The sequence below is a fragment of the Dendronephthya gigantea genome, unplaced genomic scaffold (assembly GCF_004324835.1).
Source record: "Dendronephthya gigantea isolate DGI-Jeju-01 unplaced genomic scaffold, DenGig_1.0 000015F, whole genome shotgun sequence".
In the NCBI taxonomy this organism is placed as follows: domain Eukaryota; kingdom Metazoa; phylum Cnidaria; class Anthozoa; order Malacalcyonacea; family Nephtheidae; genus Dendronephthya; species Dendronephthya gigantea.
The window spans coordinates 2,230,236-2,250,289 of record NW_021163025.1 but is presented as its reverse complement, the minus strand read 5'-3'; the positions used below and the strand labels follow the sequence as shown (position 1 = coordinate 2,250,289).

At 39.6% G+C, this 20,054-nt stretch overlaps 1 protein-coding gene across 4 annotated transcripts; it reads left to right on the top strand.

Annotated features, from left to right (window-relative positions):
* The first annotated feature begins 855 nt into the window (after positions 1–855).
* Positions 856–20,051, top strand: LOC114520130. 4 transcript variants are annotated; one of them, XM_028540346.1, is made up of 14 exons: positions 856–1,216; positions 8,078–9,115; positions 10,373–10,685; positions 11,398–12,250; positions 15,361–15,889; positions 16,163–16,217; positions 16,311–16,450; positions 16,681–16,784; positions 16,980–17,144; positions 17,331–17,441; positions 17,694–17,774; positions 17,900–17,952; positions 18,494–18,688; positions 18,766–20,051. In XM_028540346.1, exons 2-14 carry the CDS (start codon positions 8,149–8,151, stop codon positions 18,851–18,853), a joined length of 3,654 nt encoding a protein of 1,217 aa, XP_028396147.1. In that variant the 5' UTR covers positions 856–1,216; positions 8,078–8,148; the 3' UTR covers positions 18,854–20,051. The 4 variants fall into 4 exon arrangements, with proteins under 4 accessions (XP_028396147.1, XP_028396150.1, XP_028396151.1 ...); XM_028540349.1 differs by having other exon boundaries at positions 866–966; XM_028540350.1 differs by lacking the exon at positions 856–1,216 and adding an exon at positions 3,414–3,671.
* Positions 20,052–20,054: the final 3 nt, after the last annotated feature.

Sequence of the window (20,054 nt, the reverse complement as noted above, 5' to 3'; positions counted from 1 at the left end):
TTTGGAGCAATAAATTGCGAGTGGACCTGTGTTTAGAAAACGCAGCAAAACTAACGCAACTTGTTGTGATAGGCTTGGTACCGACGCTCGAGCAACTTGGCCATCTCAGCTTTCTGAGGATTGCGCGCGCGAACTGCAAAGTACACGCGTGGCTTTGTAGATAGGAGTACTTCATTTTAATGATGATGAAATGTCTCTATTGTGATTCAGCGCTAATCGCCACCTCGTGGATTTTTGCATGTATAATAAAGAAATAAGTTCAAATTCCTAAAATCTATTTGACTTTTAATTCTTCTTTTCTCTTTCGTTGTCTGGTGAATGGTTACCTGTAAAGATACTTTTTTTCTTTATGATACAAGTTCCGGTGGAACTGTGTTCAGAATTTTGAAATTGAACTTTTGTGGCCGGCATTTTTCTATCTCCGATGACAAATGGTTAAACACCTTGAGATTACAAGCCCTTCGTGTCCAGCATAGGATAGGAAGCAGTGAATGGAAAAATTAAAATGAAATCACATTCAACTTGTTAGCCTGCGCTCTGATGATCCATGATTATTAATCCGGTGTCTCTATTTATAGTGAGAAACAAGCGAATTGCTTCTTCAACCTAGTAAATTGCGAAGAAAACACGGTCTTTTTGTAAACGCCAAACATATTAACTTCCTTCTATTGTGTTTTCAAAGGCGTCATCAAATTTCTTTTTGTTCCTTGCAACTTGCAAGACAAAGGCTTGCGTTCCCTAGGGCGCATATTATAACACCCCGTGACCAATTGGACCGAATATTGAGACAATACGTGCAGGGGTGCCTTTTGACCACAGGAAACAGAAATGTTTGTAAATGCGTTCAAATTTGAATATCATCATTAGCGTTGATGTAGGCTGGAGTCGTTAACAACGGGGGATTGTTTAACTGCTTTTCTGCTCGGAGTTTGGAAGCAAATTTGAAGCTTTTTCCAAGCTTTCAAGGTAATTGTTTGCATGTGAAGTTTGGATAGCGAATATTTGCACTGGTACCTTGAATAGGACCTGCAAACTGGGTACTGGAGCATTTTATTGCGAAACACTTCGCTTCGCTGCACATCATAACGAAGCAAAGCCACGAGGAATACGGCTGCTCTGTATTTCATTATAACTTTCGTTGTCGCAAAGTGATCTCTTCACAGCAGTTCATTCTAATTTGAGGATATTTGCTACAATTCAACTGGGTGATCTCAAGGTACGTACGAATACCTCAAACGGCAGACTTTGCTGTTGTCTCTCCGTAGTATAAAATGGAGCAATATGTCACGCAAGTAGGTATCAAGCTTGACTTTAGCAAGTTTCATGTCTTGTGATTCCCACCCTAAAGGCACGTTTTCGCTTAATGTGTCTTACTTTACGCGAAGACAATGATCTTCGAAGCAAGAATATACTTGCTCCCGACTTACAAAGTCTGACAGAATAACCTTAGCTCAAACATCGATTTCATGAAGTGGGATAAAATTTACAGCGACTAGCGGGGTTATTGTCAAGCACTATGTAAATTTGCGATTCACAGTCGATAAGTGTGATTCACAGTGAACGCGTCGGTCATTAGATCTAGGAAGGATTACCTGAAGTAACCAGGTAGTCAATCTTACTATCTGTTATGGACATTGTCCATCTCGCGGCATCTCTCCGTCAACTGCGTGGGTTCCTAAGTTTGTGATCTAAACGACTGCGAGTTTCAGGCGCTTCGCAAGGTCGAAATATCATCGCGTTGTGATTGAATTGTTTAAGCTTGCCGTACACGAAATATATTTAGCTATAAGCAGTTCTTGCGTTCGGTCGACAGATTGCTGCTACCAGTTTACGTGTTGCAAGGCACATAAACTTAGAATATGCAAATGACGAACTTGACCCCAAAGGCAAAATTGTTTTACAAAGAATTTAAGCGATAAAGAATCTGGAAAAATGTTAATTCTGTCACTCTGGTAACAGCATATACAAACAATAGCATGTGGTGTGGGTTTTTTGAAATCTTTGAAAGTTCTCTCATAAGTCATTGTGCCAGTGTGCAATTGCAACACCTGCCACGGATGACAGTAGCAGATAATTAAAAAAAATAGCTCCCGAAAATGACTGTTGAATGTGCAAATGGTGTCTCTGCAATTTGAAAAGTCTCAGTCAAACTGCAGCGGTCTCAAACGAAAAGCACTTAACGCTTGATCCCTATCAATCACCGTTCGGTAAAAAAACCAGTAGACAGCATATATACGTTGCATCATATTTGCAAAACGAACGTTTCCGTCATAACAACTACAAACTGGGACATGCTTTTAAAATAGGATATACAAAATCTTGGCTAGACTGCTTTATTTTGAGATAACAGACTTAACAGTCGGGGAAAAGTACACTTGTGTCTTGCTTAAACGACGTCTATTAAAACGTTTTCACGTTGAATTTGACATCTAGTCTTCACGACTACTTTTTTCACACAAGATTTTCAAGTGCTTAGTATGTAAGGTTGTGACCCACTCATACCGAGAGACCATTAATTTTCATTATGCAAAACCTGACGTGACTTTGCAGTGCGGCTTCGAAGATAAATAAATGAAAAATTTACCGTGAGGATTCCTGTGCATGATCGCGAACTGGTGTCTAAAAATCATTGAAGGAGGCTATAATTACATTCGCAAACTCTACTGCAGAGAGGGACCATTGAACTTAAAAATTATTCAGTTTCTACCGTTTTAAATTATTCTTGGACTTCGCATAATAAGAATTGCGTTGTCATCATGACTTTCTCGATTCTACCAATCATATTTTTACTCATGACTAGTTTTTTGCACCAAAGCAAGGACACGCCTATTGAATCATTTGCAAGACAATCATTTGCAGGATTTCCTAATTCCTATATAGGTACAAATATTATACCAACGATGCGTGCAACAATACTGCGAATTATGGTCAACTTTGGCCCGATATTGAATGATACATGTCGGGGCTTGGATCCCCTTCATCTTTCACCAAGAGACTATATATGTTAAGGAAAGTCACCGTGGTTTCGAGAGTAATGTGTGTCTGCTTTATGCATGCAAACACTGTAAATCAGTGTGTGGTGTACACGTGATATTACGCATGAAACATGCCGTTAGAGAAACCCCTGCGATATGTATAGTAAATCTGTCAATATCCAAACGTAACACAGCTGCTTCGCATTATCTCATATTTTTCATAACTGTTTGTAATTGAGATGAATTTTAGCAACGATTTGCAGAAAGGCTGCTCAGGAAACACCAAGCACGTATATGTGATAGATATGATTTGGCTTCTGTGCCTAAGAACTGCTCAAACATGCGTTTATGTTCCAGTTATGCATTTTTGTTGACGGTGATGGTAGGGCATTGGAATTCAAAAACAATGATAAATTCGTGCAAAGAGGAACTTAAAAAATTTCAGATATTTGGGGCGGGAAGCCGCACACGCATTCCTTACTACGGCCCGGTCTCTAGTTACAATATACACGATCTTAGAAAGCTGCTTCGTCATACACGACTGTTACAAGCGTTCGTAGGGTTTTTGTTTCGAACAAGCTTTTGTGGGTCTGGACCTGCTCGCAAGCAAACCTGTGGTGTGTTGCAACAGGAAAACAGAGGAGATTACAGCCGTGGAAAACGGTAAAACTCGGCAGTCTTTGCAGGCTGGTTCGTGTAAGTACGATCAATTGTATAATGCTAATGTTTCCCGCCAAGGTGGGTCAGTCAATGGCAGCCGCTTTGTATCCTTGTGTCTGTGGTACTTGTTCCGTGCGCGCAAACTAATTTTCACAAAAGACAACTTAACGTAAGCTTCTAGCGCATCCAAACGTCTATTAGCGAATAGTTCTTCGCAATATAACAATCCAAACACGTTAAGTACTTTTTATAATGGGTAATATAACTTCCTCAATTGTCAAGAGTTGTCGGAACTGCGTCTGAATAGCGCGGACAGTAAGTCCGCCACGATTCTCTTCATTTGGCAGAGAGATTGCTAAATATTATTGATTTTGCAATCGGTTTCTTCACCTCACTCTTTAAGGCTTCTCAATGAACACTGGCGAATATCATGAGTTTGAATACGTCATGTGATGAGTTTGAACGTCTATCAACCATTTCATTCTTAACATGCAACTACTCCTGAAATGGCCTGGTTATCTCGAGATTCCTTCTGAGATAACAAATTTGCCTTTCTGTACGAGCAAGTCATCGGCAGAAATAAGCCTTAAGCTAAAATGCCTTGCATTCACATGACTCAACAATACAATTATTATATGCAAATGGCCGCCATTTACAACCAGGATATCTAATATCACGTGTGACAAATTGCGAAGACGCGGAGCTGACAGTCGCCTTTAGAAAATCCTTAAATAAACCCAGATTTTCGAAAGTATTGTCTTACCGACACACTTTTTTTCATTCATCGGAACGCGCTAAATCCGCGGTATTTAACAGGCCCGAACAGGCGTTGTTATATTTACACCGATGCGTTAGCACTTTGCATTGCAAGTTGAAGTGAGGGACCTGGCCATCCAATATCGTAATATGGTAATAATTAGAGGCTTTCTTTTGTGGGAAAAATCTTACGGATATGAGTCTGTCAATCTTAAGATATGGGCCTACTTTACCTACTTTGCAAGATCTGAGCGTGCGAAATTGCGTCTTTATCTCATAGGTAGCGCATACCAAAAGAATTTGTTTCCCCAAATAGTCACCGTTTGTTCGGCCATGTTGAATCACGAGGCACTCCAGTGTTTGAGAAACGTTTAGCTTCTTTTATGGTAAAAATATCCGTAAGTACTTGCTCTAATCAGACACATTGCTGTCATGCAATAGTTTCACGCCCCAGAGTTGTTTAAGAGTTGACTGGATATTACAGCAAGTAGTTTGGAAACTCTTGAAATATATTTACTTAAAAAATTAAGGCAGACTTTCCGTGGTCGCTTATGAAGTTATGCTAATTCTTGTGAAGTTGTAAATAGACCGACGTTGCATGGACCCGAAGGCAAGAAAAACGACGTCCTTCATTCCTTTGGTTACGCTCAATACTTCGTTCAATACACGAGGGCCAAAATGAATGATTGGTTATTAGCAATGGTTATTTAGTATTCAAGGTCAAGCAAGGTTGGAGCAACATGTGCATTTAACATATGACAGTCACGTACAGTCTTGTGTAACCACCTGACGTAAGTTGTTGTTTTGTCTGGATCTTTTACTGAAGATTACCATGCTTGCTTCGCTTAATATAAAATGCTATAACTAGCTCCCATTTCTTGCTATTCTCCGCAATTGGTAAACCTTGCTCTATTCCATTCTCCACAAATTCTACCACCTCACATCTTCTGATCTCTTCATTCCATCGTATATCTGACTTGACCAGCTCTCGTTCATCTCTGCTTATTACGTGTCCTTATCTCAACTTTGTCCTTTCACCTCCTTGACAACGTCGACCATCTCAAATCCTTCTTCTGGCAATGTGTTAACGTTGTCCCTTTCTCCATTTACACTGTCTAAATTCATCCATCATTCCCTCCTCTCTTTTTCCTCTTTCCCATCTCTCTCTCGCATCGTTCTTGAAGCGAAACCAACGTTGCATCTCAACATATCCTATTTGGATTTCCGAACAGGAAGAATGATACCGTTTTATCTTTTCTAGTCTTAAATGACCCCTGTGCTCCGTGTTCATCCCCTTTTTTTGCGCATCCGTGCACCTTTAATGTGCCGTCCACCGGCGGTTTGCTAGTGTCGGCTGGCTACCTGCCATGGGATTCACACCGTGTTTTCATTGTGGTTTTTTGAAACGCTACCGCGTAGAAAGATAATGAAGCTTTATTACGTTTGTCTGTTTTCCCTTGTGTATCACTGCAAAATCAGGCAGTCGCGCTCTTAAGTCCTGTTAATAGAGCGTGCTTCAAGCTCTTCAGAGAGGAGGATTGAGAAGTCCAATGTGTCTATGCATTATGTTGAAATCTGAATAGTTGGCTTTAATGCGGTCACTATGAGAGACTCAGTTGTGTTGATATTGACAATACGCGATTGTCTGTGCTTGTGTCTGTTTCCAAATGGTTCATGAGAGACTTCTTTAGCATTATCTGACTCAAAACGATTTGGGTTTTTTTTGTATTCTGTATAAACTGGTTTACCAGCCGTCTCATTTGATTGCTGATTTGAATATGAAAGGATAAGCTAGAACGGAACTCGACTAATGCAAGGCATTAATGAATTACACAGACCCACACAACGACTCTTAGTTAAAAACCCACACAAGTAGACATTTACCCTAAATTCCAACTTTACGAGACACGATTTTAAAACCGGAAATATTAACTTTCCAAAATGAGAAAATCTAGCGTTGAAAGACGCTTAGAGTTTGGTTTCTTCTAGAACAGACGATGCGGTCGGAAAAATCCTTTTCATAACTTTCTCCTTCCAGTGTCCGGGAGTTCCCGGGCATCGCACTGCGAATACCCACTGTCGACCAATTAGGAGAGAGCATTTTGCATACGCAATAATGACGCACGAGCTATTTCTGCAGTCTGCGCCCTGTCACGGTAAATTTAATCCCGGTAATAAAGTCGAGGTATAGAACACTGAAGGTCATTTGTTCCGCGCTAACTTTAGAATTAATCCGATTTCAATATAACATCCTAATTTTATGCAAATTTGCCAGTAAATTGCACGCAAATTCGATGTCAATATCCCAGATATTTAATTGCAAGGTCTTTCTTTATCCTGATGCATTTTGCATTTGCAGAACGGTTGCTGTGCAGCCCGGATAATGTGTTTCCGCCCCTGCAAAAACCCACCCTTATAATTATTTTTTCACTGCTGTGATTGGTCAGCGCCTAAGTACCCAAAAATTACGTCACTCTCAAGGACGGTCGTTCAGTATTGCGTCTGTTGATTTTCTGCAATTGAATCCCTGGCCAAGCAACAACAGGCAATTTAATATCCAACAAAATCGTGCAAAACGCTACATTCTGGACGCTATTTCTACGAGTTTTAAAGCAACCGGGCGCCTATAACTATTTACAGCACGTATAAGTCGTGTGTGTGTAAAAATCGGTGTATTTTAGGCCAATTCTACAAGGTATGTGTTTTCAAACTTGTTACGTCGTATGTGCTAATTAAGGAATTCTTAGTAAGCAACAATTTGCGTCTGTAGTGAGTTACGGCTGTCCCGTGTAGCAACTTACAAATTTGTTACAGCGATGTGTTACTAGTTTCTCGAGTCTTTTAACAACAATAACAAGACTTTTAATTTGTACTATAGCCACAGGATAGTCTCGTAGAACGAATAGTCTTGCATGTGAATCGCCCGTTTCCGTCTTCCTGTTCAAGCGAACAAATAGCGATCAATTGCACGTGCTTGTAGCTATGTTTTAGGCTTTCTAACCTACGCCATTCGCTTAGTTTTTGATCGGAATACAACGAATTGTAAGTCATAACAGCAATGCCGTTTAACGCGGCACTATTCGTTTCGCCTCTGGGGTCAACATTTGTTATAGAATTGTGTTATATTAACTCCTCCTAAAATATGTGAAAATACCGCGAAAATATCTAGAACGTGACTGTTTGATAGGCACTCAGTCGACCCAAGGCCAGCCGTATATAAAACGTGTGGTGTATAATTTGAACATGATTTCTACCGATTTTGTTGTGTCTCTTTCGTACGCGTTAGCAACACCGTCGGTAGAAAATATTCGTGTATGTGTGTTGCTCGAAAAACGTAAACACACAGTGCGCGCTACGAAATTCTTCCGTAATGGTCGTAGAGCTTTTTGTGTATTTAAGTGAAGGTACAAGCTGCGCTTATTTAGTGGAACTTCAAAATGTAATTACGTGTATTTCTATATTGTGTCAGGAAATAACAGAATATTCATAGCTTAGGTGGATATTTTTGCGAAGAAAAACGGCTTTGATATTTTGTAATCAATTCCCCACGCACAGAGCGTGTGTAGCGACACGTAGCTGATTGAACGTATAAAAATAGTCCCTCAAATCGCGGGTAGGTCGCGCCCCGCGACGTGAATTCTTTTCTGCCGGTTCAATGAATTTTGTGTTATTATTCTCTTGTGTAGACAACGTATGCGTGCGACCAGCCAGTGAAGAACCGTCGGTCTTACAACGTTTGCGTGTTTGAGTTTTCCGCATGGATGTCAGTTTTGCTCAAACGGAAAGCTACCTAGCAGAAAGTCCTGCACGCCTTAGCGAAGAGACCGTTCAGTCACTCTACGCCGATGAACAGCCGAAGAAAAGAGTAAAGCCAAACATGGAACATTCAAAATTAGCCGAAACAGTCGGCATTGAAAACACTATTATGCTCAATCCTGAAGATTTAGCAAAGGCAGCACGCAACGACGAACGAGATTTTAACAAGAATTTTGGTTATCACACCCGACAGACGGGAAATTTTGGTGCTTCGCGGCAGAGAGGCCTAAGGAGAACAGCATTTGAATCTTCGGAGTCCAACGATATTGCAAAAAGCCCTTCCCTAACGGAAACTAGGACTTCTGTGATTCGTGGAGTGCTGAATACTCGCGCCCAACAACAGAATGCGTCTGAGAATGAGTCTGTAACCGCAGAAACAGACATGGAATCTAACGAATACAGCAATTTGCGATGTTATGAACATGTTGAAAAAGATAATGGCGATTGTTATGGACGAAATCGACACTATTTGCAAAACAGTGTAATGGAGGGTTACGCGACGCAAGCAGATAATCAGGGTCATATTTCTGAGAAATTCTCGCGCGTTCCGAATTCTGGTAACCGACAATTCCAAATGTCAAGCATGGAGACGAGGCCGACTTTCTCACGACCTGTACGCGATGCTCCCTATCGTGTTCGTCACCCCCCGGAATTTGCTATATCTCAAATGGACGTACGGGGTAAGCAATTCTTCGAAAGGTCAGGTCTTCACCCAGGTTCTGCAATGAATTATGCTGGTTTAAATCCTAAATACAATATCCAAGATGGACTGTATCTGCCTAGTCATGCAGATATGCAAAGTGGATACCCTGGATTTGGTTTATACGAAGGAAGACCGCCCGTATCGAGCGATAATTTATCCAAGAACAACAACTTGCCGAGCGAGCAAGAAGCCGTAAAGTCTAAAGGTATGATTTTATAATACGAGCCCATTCTTTGCAGCTTTATTTGGCGTCAGTATTAAGTACTCAGCAAACAGCAAAATGGCTTTCGAAATCTCCACAGGGAGGAACCCACTAATCTATTTTGGCAAATATGATTTCCGCGCGTCATTATTGTTTATTGCATACAATTTTGGCTGCATTTCAGAAGTGGTATTTGCCACAACGGGGCTCTGTTTTCCCCTAAAAGCGTAAAAATTATCCAACGTGTGCGATATTTCATCGTGGTTTTGATCCTTTTACTGCCTTTGGATGTTTCACTTTGCTTTTTCGCGCTGGATAAAGACTTATTCCTGGTAAAGGCGTTGAGATTTAAGTCATTTTATTTGCACTTCGCGGTAAGGTGCGATATGAAAACAACGGAAATTCACGCATCAAAAGATCTCTTTTGTCCTGTCAAATTGTCCTGAAGTCCTCTCAAAATGCTCAGTATGTGCAATAGATATGTTTTAGCTCGATATTTGAATACATAATGAATATTTTCTTACTTAAATAGCATAATTTTGCAATTGAAGTGGGCACAGCTGTCCAATTTTGATGGTCTATTTCCTGTCAGGGTGGAAATATACAGTTGATGTGCGTGTATTTTCCGGCTTTTTTGTTGTTTTTTCCTACTCGATGAGAATTGTTGCCTGCATAAGTGTGCATTTCTATGTATTCTGGACAACCGAATATCAAATTATCTTTGAAATATTGAAGCACTTGTCTAGAATATATCTTGATTGGGGCTTGTCTTCTCATTATCTAGACACACTGGATATAGGTTAGGATTATGTGAAGTGTTTGTGAACTGTGCCAATGATTCCCCATTAAAAGCAAAAGCAAGTCTAAATTAGCCACTGTAGGGCAGATTATTGCCCACGGTTATGGATTTAGTTGCAATATGCCCTAAAGCTGTGAATTTTTGTTTACCTCGGGTAACAGCAGCAACTAAAACTTGTCATGCATCCAAAGAGGGTTTTTATGTGTACAAAGCTGTGTTTGCACACACATCTAGCCTAACCTAGGCTGAGCTTTGAACTTTTTGCAGTGTCAGTACTTTGGGCAGAGTTTTGGCTGAGGAAATCTTTACTCTTTGGGATTCATATCATTATCTGGGCAAATCCTTGCTGAAACTTGTCCACATTGCAAGAATGTTATTCATAGCTGGGCCTAGGTTTTGTCTATGCCTGCTTATGTTTTCATTCAAATAATACTTAGTGTTTGTTATTTTGATCAAAACAGTAAAGAACAATCCATCGCCCATTGCAAAAATCGTCGAAGATGAAGCAACCACAAGACAAGGTTCCCTCGAACGGGACGTTGTTAACCAGGGAAAGCAGAATGAACGAGCTGATTTGAAACAGCTGGACGACAACAAAAACATTAAGGGAAAACGTGGCGCTGGTTCGAAGGGAGATAGCAACATTCAATGCATGCAATGCCAGAAGAAGTTTGGCAGCTCAAGCGCATTGGCCAAGCACAAAGCAACGCATAGTGATGAACGCAAGTACATTTGCTCAATATGCGAAAAAGGTTTCAAACGACAAGATCACTTGTGAGTATTCTCCCCTTTTTTTTTAAAACTTTTTTCAACAGGTTTTACAAAATCACACACAATTGCCACAATAATCAAGTGGAACTAGAAACACCAGTCAGCAACTTGTGCAAGTGGTTGTATACATATTGTTTGTGACCACATTGGTTATAATAAGATTTCTTGCAACTAAAAATAATCAAAAACAATGGGTGACTAAATCCTGTGGAGACAGGCCACTTGATACAGTATTGTTATGCAGTACAGAACAGCAGGAGTGTGGGTGTGGCGATAAAGGGAAGCACTCCATTCACATGTACTTGAGGTTAAATTTTTTAGTCGGACACCCCCATATCATTGGAATCAATCCTAGTTAAAATAATGGACGATATTTACGTCTGATGTTATGTCACCATTCCCTTCTTCTTACCTCCTCTTGTGAAAACTTAAAAAACAAGAGGGCATTTAAGGAAGGGGACATTAATGATTGTCTTGCATAGTTTGTGCATGTTATATTGCTCAAATATTTGCAGCACATCCAACAGTTTTAAACTCTTAAATCAGCTATGTTTTGCATTCAGGTGAAGCTAATTGAAGCTAGTTACAGGCTTATCTAATTAGAAAATCATATTGTTAAATAAAGCCACAAAGATTGCTTCAGTGTTGCTACAAAAGTGTGCTAGATCTGGTGTTTTTTTTTGTCTAACTAACCTAAACTAACCTTCTTCTGTAGAAATGGACACATGATGACACACAGAGACAAAAAACCATTTGAATGTAAATATTGTGACAAGAGTTACTGCGACCATCGCTCTTTGAAACGCCATTATGAGAACTACCATCCAAATCCTGAACAACCCCAGCCTGTCACCACGTCCGCCATCACCCACAAAACGGACACCGAACTCCAACGGATTTCAAAACCCGAAGGACAGTTCATCGCTGACAGAGATGAAGGCCATCCGAGTCCATTAAGTTCAAAACAAGAGGTACCCCAAGCTGGTTTTGGCAGGAAGCGGAACAGTGATAGCATGTGTTCAAACAGTTCTGATGATCAAATGAGAAGACCTGACAGTCATTCACCTCGTATTCTCTTTGATAAACCACAAACAGCTTCCAGCATGCTCAAGCAAGTTATTGACTCCCATGAACTCAAGGAGAAACATCCCATGGAGGGGTACCCCCGAGCTGGATATCTACCATTCCCCGAAGGGATGAACCCACAATGGTATCACCAATTCCAGCAAGCTCAGATGATGAAACTGATGCTCAACCAAGCACCTCCAATACTTGTTCAACATGGCCCAATACCCCAAATGAACCCCTATTGTCCAACAGATCCTCCACAATTAGTCCCCAACTACCCTCCAATCAGCCAACATTCCAGCAGCGAAGGTGCTCGAGAGGATAACAATAGGAAGAAAGGTGACGATAATGGATATAAAGGAAAGAGGGACTATGTTGTACCTACAGATCCTACGTCAATAGCTATTGCTAATGCCAAAGAAGGTGGTGATCATCAAAGACAAGCTCAGTTCAAAGAGGGAACATCTGCTGGCTTTCCCCGTGCAGTTCAATGGAAGACCGTAAGTATCCTATATGATCCTTCTATTAACTCGTTTAATAATGGCAGTATTTTTTTCACCAATGACAACTAAAGATATCTAGTAAATCTTAGACTGACTAGAATACCAGCGTCTTAGCTGGTGGTCTCTACAGCGAATGAGAATAGTATGAACGCAATTCGAAATTGAAATGCGCAGCTTTGTAGATCTTGCGAAAAAGTCCTTGAGTCTTTTGCCTTACGAAAACGACTTAGTGATAAAACGAATGTGAAAACGAAATCGCGCAAAAAACGGAATATATACGATTCGGATCTTTGCGTCATAAATACTTCTTTGACGTCTCGTCAATTGCTGAGTTTTAACTGAGCAATTTAGAGTTATTTGAGTTGGGATTGAATGTTGATGTAGAATTTAGTTTCGTCGCTTTTACGCTGCACTTTTGTACGCAAGTGATACGAAATCGCGCATGTTCGTTACCAAGTTTAAAACGAATACAAATAATTGAGCCATAAAAATTAACTCACTGTGATCAAAGTTGCGATTACCCTGTCTCGATTTCCAGTTGATCCCCACAGGAATCTATATAACGTCAAGACCTAAAGTGATTGGCTTAGCAACGCGAGTCTTTTAATTAAGACAATTATGATAATTTTATCAAAACGGGGTATTGAGTGAGGGTTTCGGGGAGAAATTTCAGATTTCGATTCGCAAAAAAGGCTTTATCCCATGTTAAAAACATGATATCGCGAGGAATTCCTAAGAGCATTAAATTAGTTTAGCTATAAATTTAGACATGACCTACTGCAACAGAGTTCTGTGGTATATAAGAAAGGTCATTTAAGAGTTTCAACTTTCAAACCACCATGACGTTGGTAGCCGGAAATGCGTCATACGTTTATGCTATGGTGTTCTTAGAATAGGCTTGTTTTATGGATGAACACAGACGTTCCTATATGACGCCAAAGGTGTAACTGCTTCGTATCGTTGTATCTAAGGGATACTTCACGAAAAGAATCTCATAGTCATTGCCTCAAGGGTTGGTGCAATAAAAGGATAGGAGTTTAATGCTTGTATATATACATACGTGTTGCCCAGGTGTGGGTCATTACATTATCCGGTGAGACCGGAAACCGATTCTGATTGGCCGAGCTGTTTTAAGGTCGCTTTCTGATTGGCTAAACGTGACTTCTTTGAACTTTATGTTGACATTAAAAAATTTTTCATTATAATTTTTGTCGGTGGCATACATCTTCCGTGAGGTCGAAATTATACAACTTTGTGTATGTCGCTCTGAAAATCTGCCTTGGGGAAGAGTTGAGCTTGCTTTTATAGCACAGCTTCCGTTGTGTAAGCGAAAGCGTTGAAAAAAATATGTTGGGTTTTGATTTGATCGAACCAAGTACGTGAAACCCTGAAGTTGGAAGATTTAGTTTCAATAGTACGTATTATTGTATTGTATTTAAAGGTTGCATAAGAGAAGAAGCAGTAACAATGCTGTGAAATCATCTTCTTCAACGGCGTAATGCTTGCATTCTCTACAGCCTCTGAAATCATCGATCTGAGCGAGATGTTCGTTCATGAGCGAATGTTGCAACAAAACACGAAGCGGAATTTTGTTGCAAAGGTTATACAAAAATATTTTATATGTAGGTCGTGGCTTCCAGCAGCTTCCAGAATATGTAAAATAGCGTTTGTGTAATATTGTTGCGATGACATTATATCAAACACTGCGAAGACCTGTGAAATGTGGGATTTAGATGTTCAATAAATTGCATCTTGGGGGAAATTTTTTGCATTCTATTGCCATTATTTGTGGCATTTCACGTCCGGCTATTTGGAGTAGGTTTTTTAAAATCGTCTTCATTGTCACTGTAAGAATCTATATTTTACAGATATTTCAAATAGAATTACGCCATTAGGGTTTTTCATCTTGGAGAACTAACCCCAATATTTGAGGTTGTAAATATAAAAGCATCTGTGGTGAGATTTCGCAAGCTGTATATATCACTATATTTTCAAGCTTGAATGAACGACCGACACGATTTTGTACACGTTTTTAAATGGAAAATATACGATGCGAGATTCCTAGGTCTGTATGTCGTAATTCTAATCGAAATAAACCTTGCTTCTGAAGGAATCTAAAGGGAACTATAAGATTTTGCGACCTGCCTTTTCGCGTTTTATTACTCAAACAACACCTCGCTCGCGCAAGCCGTATAAGCTGCAAAAAAAAGGTGTTAAAACACCGACATTGCGCAGGAGAAACACAACGTAACTTCATGTTGATGTTGTTGCAAAGTCCTGGTTTCTGGAATAGGCCGATGTTAGGTGAATGAAACTAGGTTTGCACCGAATGAAATGTTGATGAATGCAACGGATTCGTATGCAACTTGGTCTGCATAATAATCTTTGTTTGCCCAATATCGAGGCTGGTGTAAATTTCTATAAAGTCAAGACTGAATATTACGTATACAGCAGCTTATGCGATTACATAACAAAAAGTGCAAAAAGCAGATATAGGCCAATGTTAACGAATACTTGCAGTGTAATGGTATTGCACCAAAAAGATGCAATGCTCTATCGGTAATGAAGAGCAGATGTTTGTACTAAATTAATAAGGTATATTTATACAAGTAGAATCCAGTAAATAAAAAAAGAATGATCAGTCATTTGGGCATTTTGCATGTCAAAGTTTTGCTGAAATTATAAGCGGAATTCTTGTTAGATATTCTCGTGAACTGAGATAAAGAAGGCGTCTTATTACTGCGCCTTTCCGTTTGAATTTACATAACAACAGTATTCTAGATATATATAATATATAAAGCGAGATGGAAGTTCCGCTTACATATTAGTATATTTGCGCATGAAATACGTGACTCCTGCCAAATGGGTGGTCACGCGATGTTGGAAAGGGCGTGCCTAGTCTTGAGCTATGCAGATCGAGAGTTATGGTAAATGCGATCTAATGGCAGATGATTTTTCCCTGATACTATGTAGACAATTTCCAATTTGCTTTTAGAATATTGTGTGTGATATATCTATTGAATATATCTATTGAATATGCCTGGCAACTTGTTAGTTGAAGAAAGGGTGAGCGCTCATACAAGCTGTAACCTATGCACTGTTTTTAGGTGAATACTGCAGGAAAAGAGAACAATGGTATGCCACCACATTCGATGGGTAGCAATCCTACCATGCAGTTACCACCAAGCATGATGGTCTCTGACCATCCCGTTAAACGAGAGCGACCAGTGGAACTGAATATCCACATACCATCATCCACCCAAGGTGAAAAACGACCAATTGAGATGGTAACAACCACCGCACATCAAGCCAAGCGTCATTGCCCACCATCACCAGCATCATTCAACATGGCCAAAGAAGGTCTCCTAAAGCTAGCCGATGCTCCTATGAAACCAGAACAAGCCAATAACAACGACAACATGTTCAAGAACCCACCCTCAACCCCAACACGGAAGAGACCCCGACCTGGGCCAATCAATATTTCATGTTCAAATTTCCAGTATGGTCCACTCTCCCCTCCCATTTACACACCACCACCCATGTTAAGTCCTCTCAGTATTTTCCACCCTCCAAAGTTGGTCACTACACCCATCACACCCGGACGCTTCTTTCTCAGTGGAAACAGAAGCAGAAAAAGTAAGTTCGGTTAATTCATTTGTTGTTGTTAATGGATCAATCCATCATGCCCAGTTTGGTTTCAGGCAGGAATAGACTCCCAGACCAGCATAGCTCAAGAAGTAAAAATAAATGGTCACAAGGCTTTTTCCTATTATTACTCCAGGTCAACATTGAATAACTAGTTTTAAAGTTAATGTATTTATTGCGAACATATTGAATACTGTACCATAAAAACTAATTCTTTTTTGGAATACTGTACCATAAAATCTAATTATTTCCTTGTTTCTACAGATAGCCATGAGGAGGACGGTGCAGATACCTCAACTGAAATCCTGATGCCCGAACCGTGAGTATTTCTCCAATGCAAGAAAACTGTCTGGACATTCATAAATTTATGTTTTCAACATTCAATTAAACTTTTCCTTTGCTCCACCCACAGCAAAATCAACATTGGTCCATTATTCCAAGCTGATGTGCCATTGAAAACAGAACCTCATTCAGATGCCTTTTACGACAAGCATAGAGCTGCTGTTTGCTGGACTCCTTTCGAACATGAGACAAAAAAACGAACTCAAGAAAGTAAGTATTTGTAGAAGGTTAGCACCCCTCTCAATCAACCCCTATAAACCCTCCCCCCTCTCAATCAACCCCTATAAACCCTCCCCCCTCTCAATCAACTTCTCTTAATCAACTCCCCTCTTAATCAACCCCTTGCTCAATCAACCCTCCCCCTCTTAGTCAGCCCTCCCCCTGCTCCATAGACCTAATGTCTGCCAATGTCACCTCATGTTTATTTGTACTTTTTGCAGTTGAAGCATTTCTTGACATGGCCTGTTCAGTCGCTGTATTTGGTGGTGGATCCAACAAGGAGTATGCCCTACATGTTCTCTATCGACTGAAAGGAAATATTAAGGTGTGTAAAAAGAAAATCACAGAATGTAAAATTGTTGGTGGGTGATAGGTCTGGGCTTGTAGACAGAAATAAAATGAAGTTTGAATTAAAGGTTGCTTGGTGCACTCATGTACTTCTTATCTTTTAGAACCAGAAGTAAGGGGTATAAATGATATTTCATATTCTAATATGAATATTGTGCTTTCTCTAATGTAGCTTGCCGTAAGGCATATTCTTGCAAACAAAAGTGCCATTCAAAAAGAAGATGGTTTGGCTGATTACCACTACGAAGGCTCTGAAAGATGGTCGTCGAAAGAAAGATTAAAATTTCGCGAAGCGCTCGACAAATTCGGAAAAAATTTCTATGAAATCTCCAAAGAGGTAAATGGACATTAATTAGCGGATAATTAATGTTGTAATGTTGCTAATCAAGGAGGGAATTTTAACTAATTTATTGTGGAATAATGGTTGTTCCTAGAAAGTCATAAGATTCGTAGAATAGGTGAATTCTTAGAAAGATGACTTGTTATACTTACTTAACTAATTGTATACATCTTTTTTATGTAGATTGGTACAAAAAGTGTTCAACAATGTGTCGAGTTTTACTATCTCTGGAAGGCTTGTCGACCCGAGGGAACGCGGTCAAGACGTGGATACTGCGAGGAGACAGACTCTGAGGTAGTGTATCAGTTGGTCCAGTGCAGGTAGTTAGTCCAGTGAAGGGTGTTGGTCCAGTCGAGGTACTTAGTCCAGTGAAGGAAGCTGGCCCTGATGATACTTCCGAACTAGTTGGTTCAGTTGAGTTGGTCCAGTGTAGATATGTAGTTGGTCCAGTGCAGGTGGTTAGTCAGTCCAGTGAAGGGTGTTGGTCCAGTGGCAGGTAATTATACCCATGTACATATCACTGACTGTGTTTCATTATTAATTCAGCGTGACAATGAAGATATTTACAGTGACAACGACTGTGAAACAACTTACATTTTTGAATGTGATTTTCCTGAGTGTAACTCGGTGAGTAATCTCGCTCTCTTTTGCGAACCATTGTGCTTAAAAGTACATGAAGGTATTCTGAAGCACGCTTTACGGTAGTTGTGCTTAGTATATTTTCAGTCTCTCATCCTATTTTGCACTTTTAGAAATTCATCTCGCGACAGGCGTTGAATGGCCATATTCGAGTTCATGGCGGAAGGTGCGTGTTTAAGATTTTTAAACGAATGAAAACATGTAATCTCGTTTTATTCCCGTGTGAGATGAGTTTTCATTTTGACTTAACCTAACGCCTGTGATGAAACTGAATCAATAAGGGTGCGTGTTTAAGATTTTTAAACGAATGAAAATATGTAATCTCGTTTTATTCCCGTGTGAGATGAGTTTTCATTTTGACTTAACCTAACGCCTGTGATGAAACTGAATCAATAAGAGATGATCCTTACTTGGACCTCTAGGAAGAACAGTTTAGAACTGATACAGCTATCCAGTATAAATAAAGTTAGTTTAGTTTAGGTTTCCTCCTGTAGTAACACTGAATCAATAAGATATGATCCTTACTGGACCTCTAGGAAGAACAGTTTAGAACTGATAGAGCTATCCAGTAGAAATAAAGTTAGTTTAGTTTAGGTTTCCTCCTGTAGCAACACTGGATCAATAAGAGATGATCTTTCAAGAGATGTAATTTCTTGAACGAGAGTTAGATATAGATATTAAATTTGATGATATTTGATAATATCTAGCTTTATGAAACCGGAACCAAAACGGGTCAAAGCGAAAACTACGACAAATTCCGACATTAACAACTCGGGTGTTCCCGTATCAACGAACGTTAGTCGAGCCGCCACGAAACCATCGAGGCCTACGAAACCACCAGCTCCGCCTGTACTTAATGGGGACGGAACATTGCCTGAATTCCCTTGTAAAGTTTGTGGAAGGTAAGGATTGAATTAGATACGGATCTAAGAAAGTACGAGAGCGTATAAAATGAACGATATTTTCGTTTGTTTTCCAGAGTTTTTCACAAAATCAAAAGCCGTTCAGCTCACATGAAGACGCACGTGAAACGGAACGACGACGATGTTGGCAAGTCAAAATCGTAGTCCCACATATCCATCGACACCACGAGGTAACCATCACAATCCTGTATTCCCCTGGTTTTTGCAGGTGGAAAACCTTTGCGCAGGCAAACCCTGGTGGTAATGTCGCATAGTTAATATATGCCGTAGTGGAATATTCGCTGACTATTTTCAATCAATCAAAGGTTGGATCTTTTGATAGCAACATAAAGGAATGGGTCAAGCTACTCAGTGTATATTATTCATACAACTTTACAAGACTCAAAGTTAATTATCGATATATTTCGTAAACAATCCTGCGGGAACCAGTTAGTTTAATTGCCCTGTTGTGCGCATGCGCACGCACTTTATTTTCAACCAAAATTTTAATATAAGATTTTAAGAATGACATGAATAAGATAAGACATTACTTTTGTATTCTCATTTTGTAAAGTGTATATAGGTCAGAGTCGCATATTGACATTGCTGTTTTGTAAATATATTGTATATATAAACTATTATAAATATCATGGTCCTTAAAAGTATTTACATTGTATATGAAACCATAGGTTTTAAACTGTTATTTCGCGTCAAAACGACGTTAATGCAATTCGTGCGTTGATTTAGAGTTTAAAACAGGAGTTCACCTGTTTAATTAAGAAGAACAACTCTTTTGCGAGATTTGATGCTCTCTCTCCTCTTATATCTCGAAAGAAATGGACTTTTGTGAGCAGAGAACAACTCTTTCTTTTTCACCAGTGAATATTACGGTACAATTCAGCTCCTTAGAACATAAAGTCCCTGAAAAGGCAGTTGATAATCGAGCAAAAGGGGTGTGTATTCACTAACCGCCTGTTCCTACTCGTGGTTATATAAATTTCCCAAACTAGCCATTACCATTGAACTCAAATAATGGTCCTAGAGTCTCTCTTGGTGAAATTTGGAGGTGAACTTTGCTCCGATAATTTAATGGATCATATTAATCGTTTGAGTTCAAAGGTTTAGCCTAGTTGTCACCAATATCGTTCTTTTATATCGTAGAAAGCGATTTAAGAGCTGTTATTTTGTTTATTCCTATTTTACATCATAATATTTATACTTGAGAGATGACATAGCACACATACACACAATGTATTATAGTTTAGGGTGATTTGTGTTCAAAATAAATGCTGGTCATTTTATTATAATGTAAGAATAAATAAGTAAGTTTATAGATGGTAAATTAAATATTTATTGGGTTCAATGT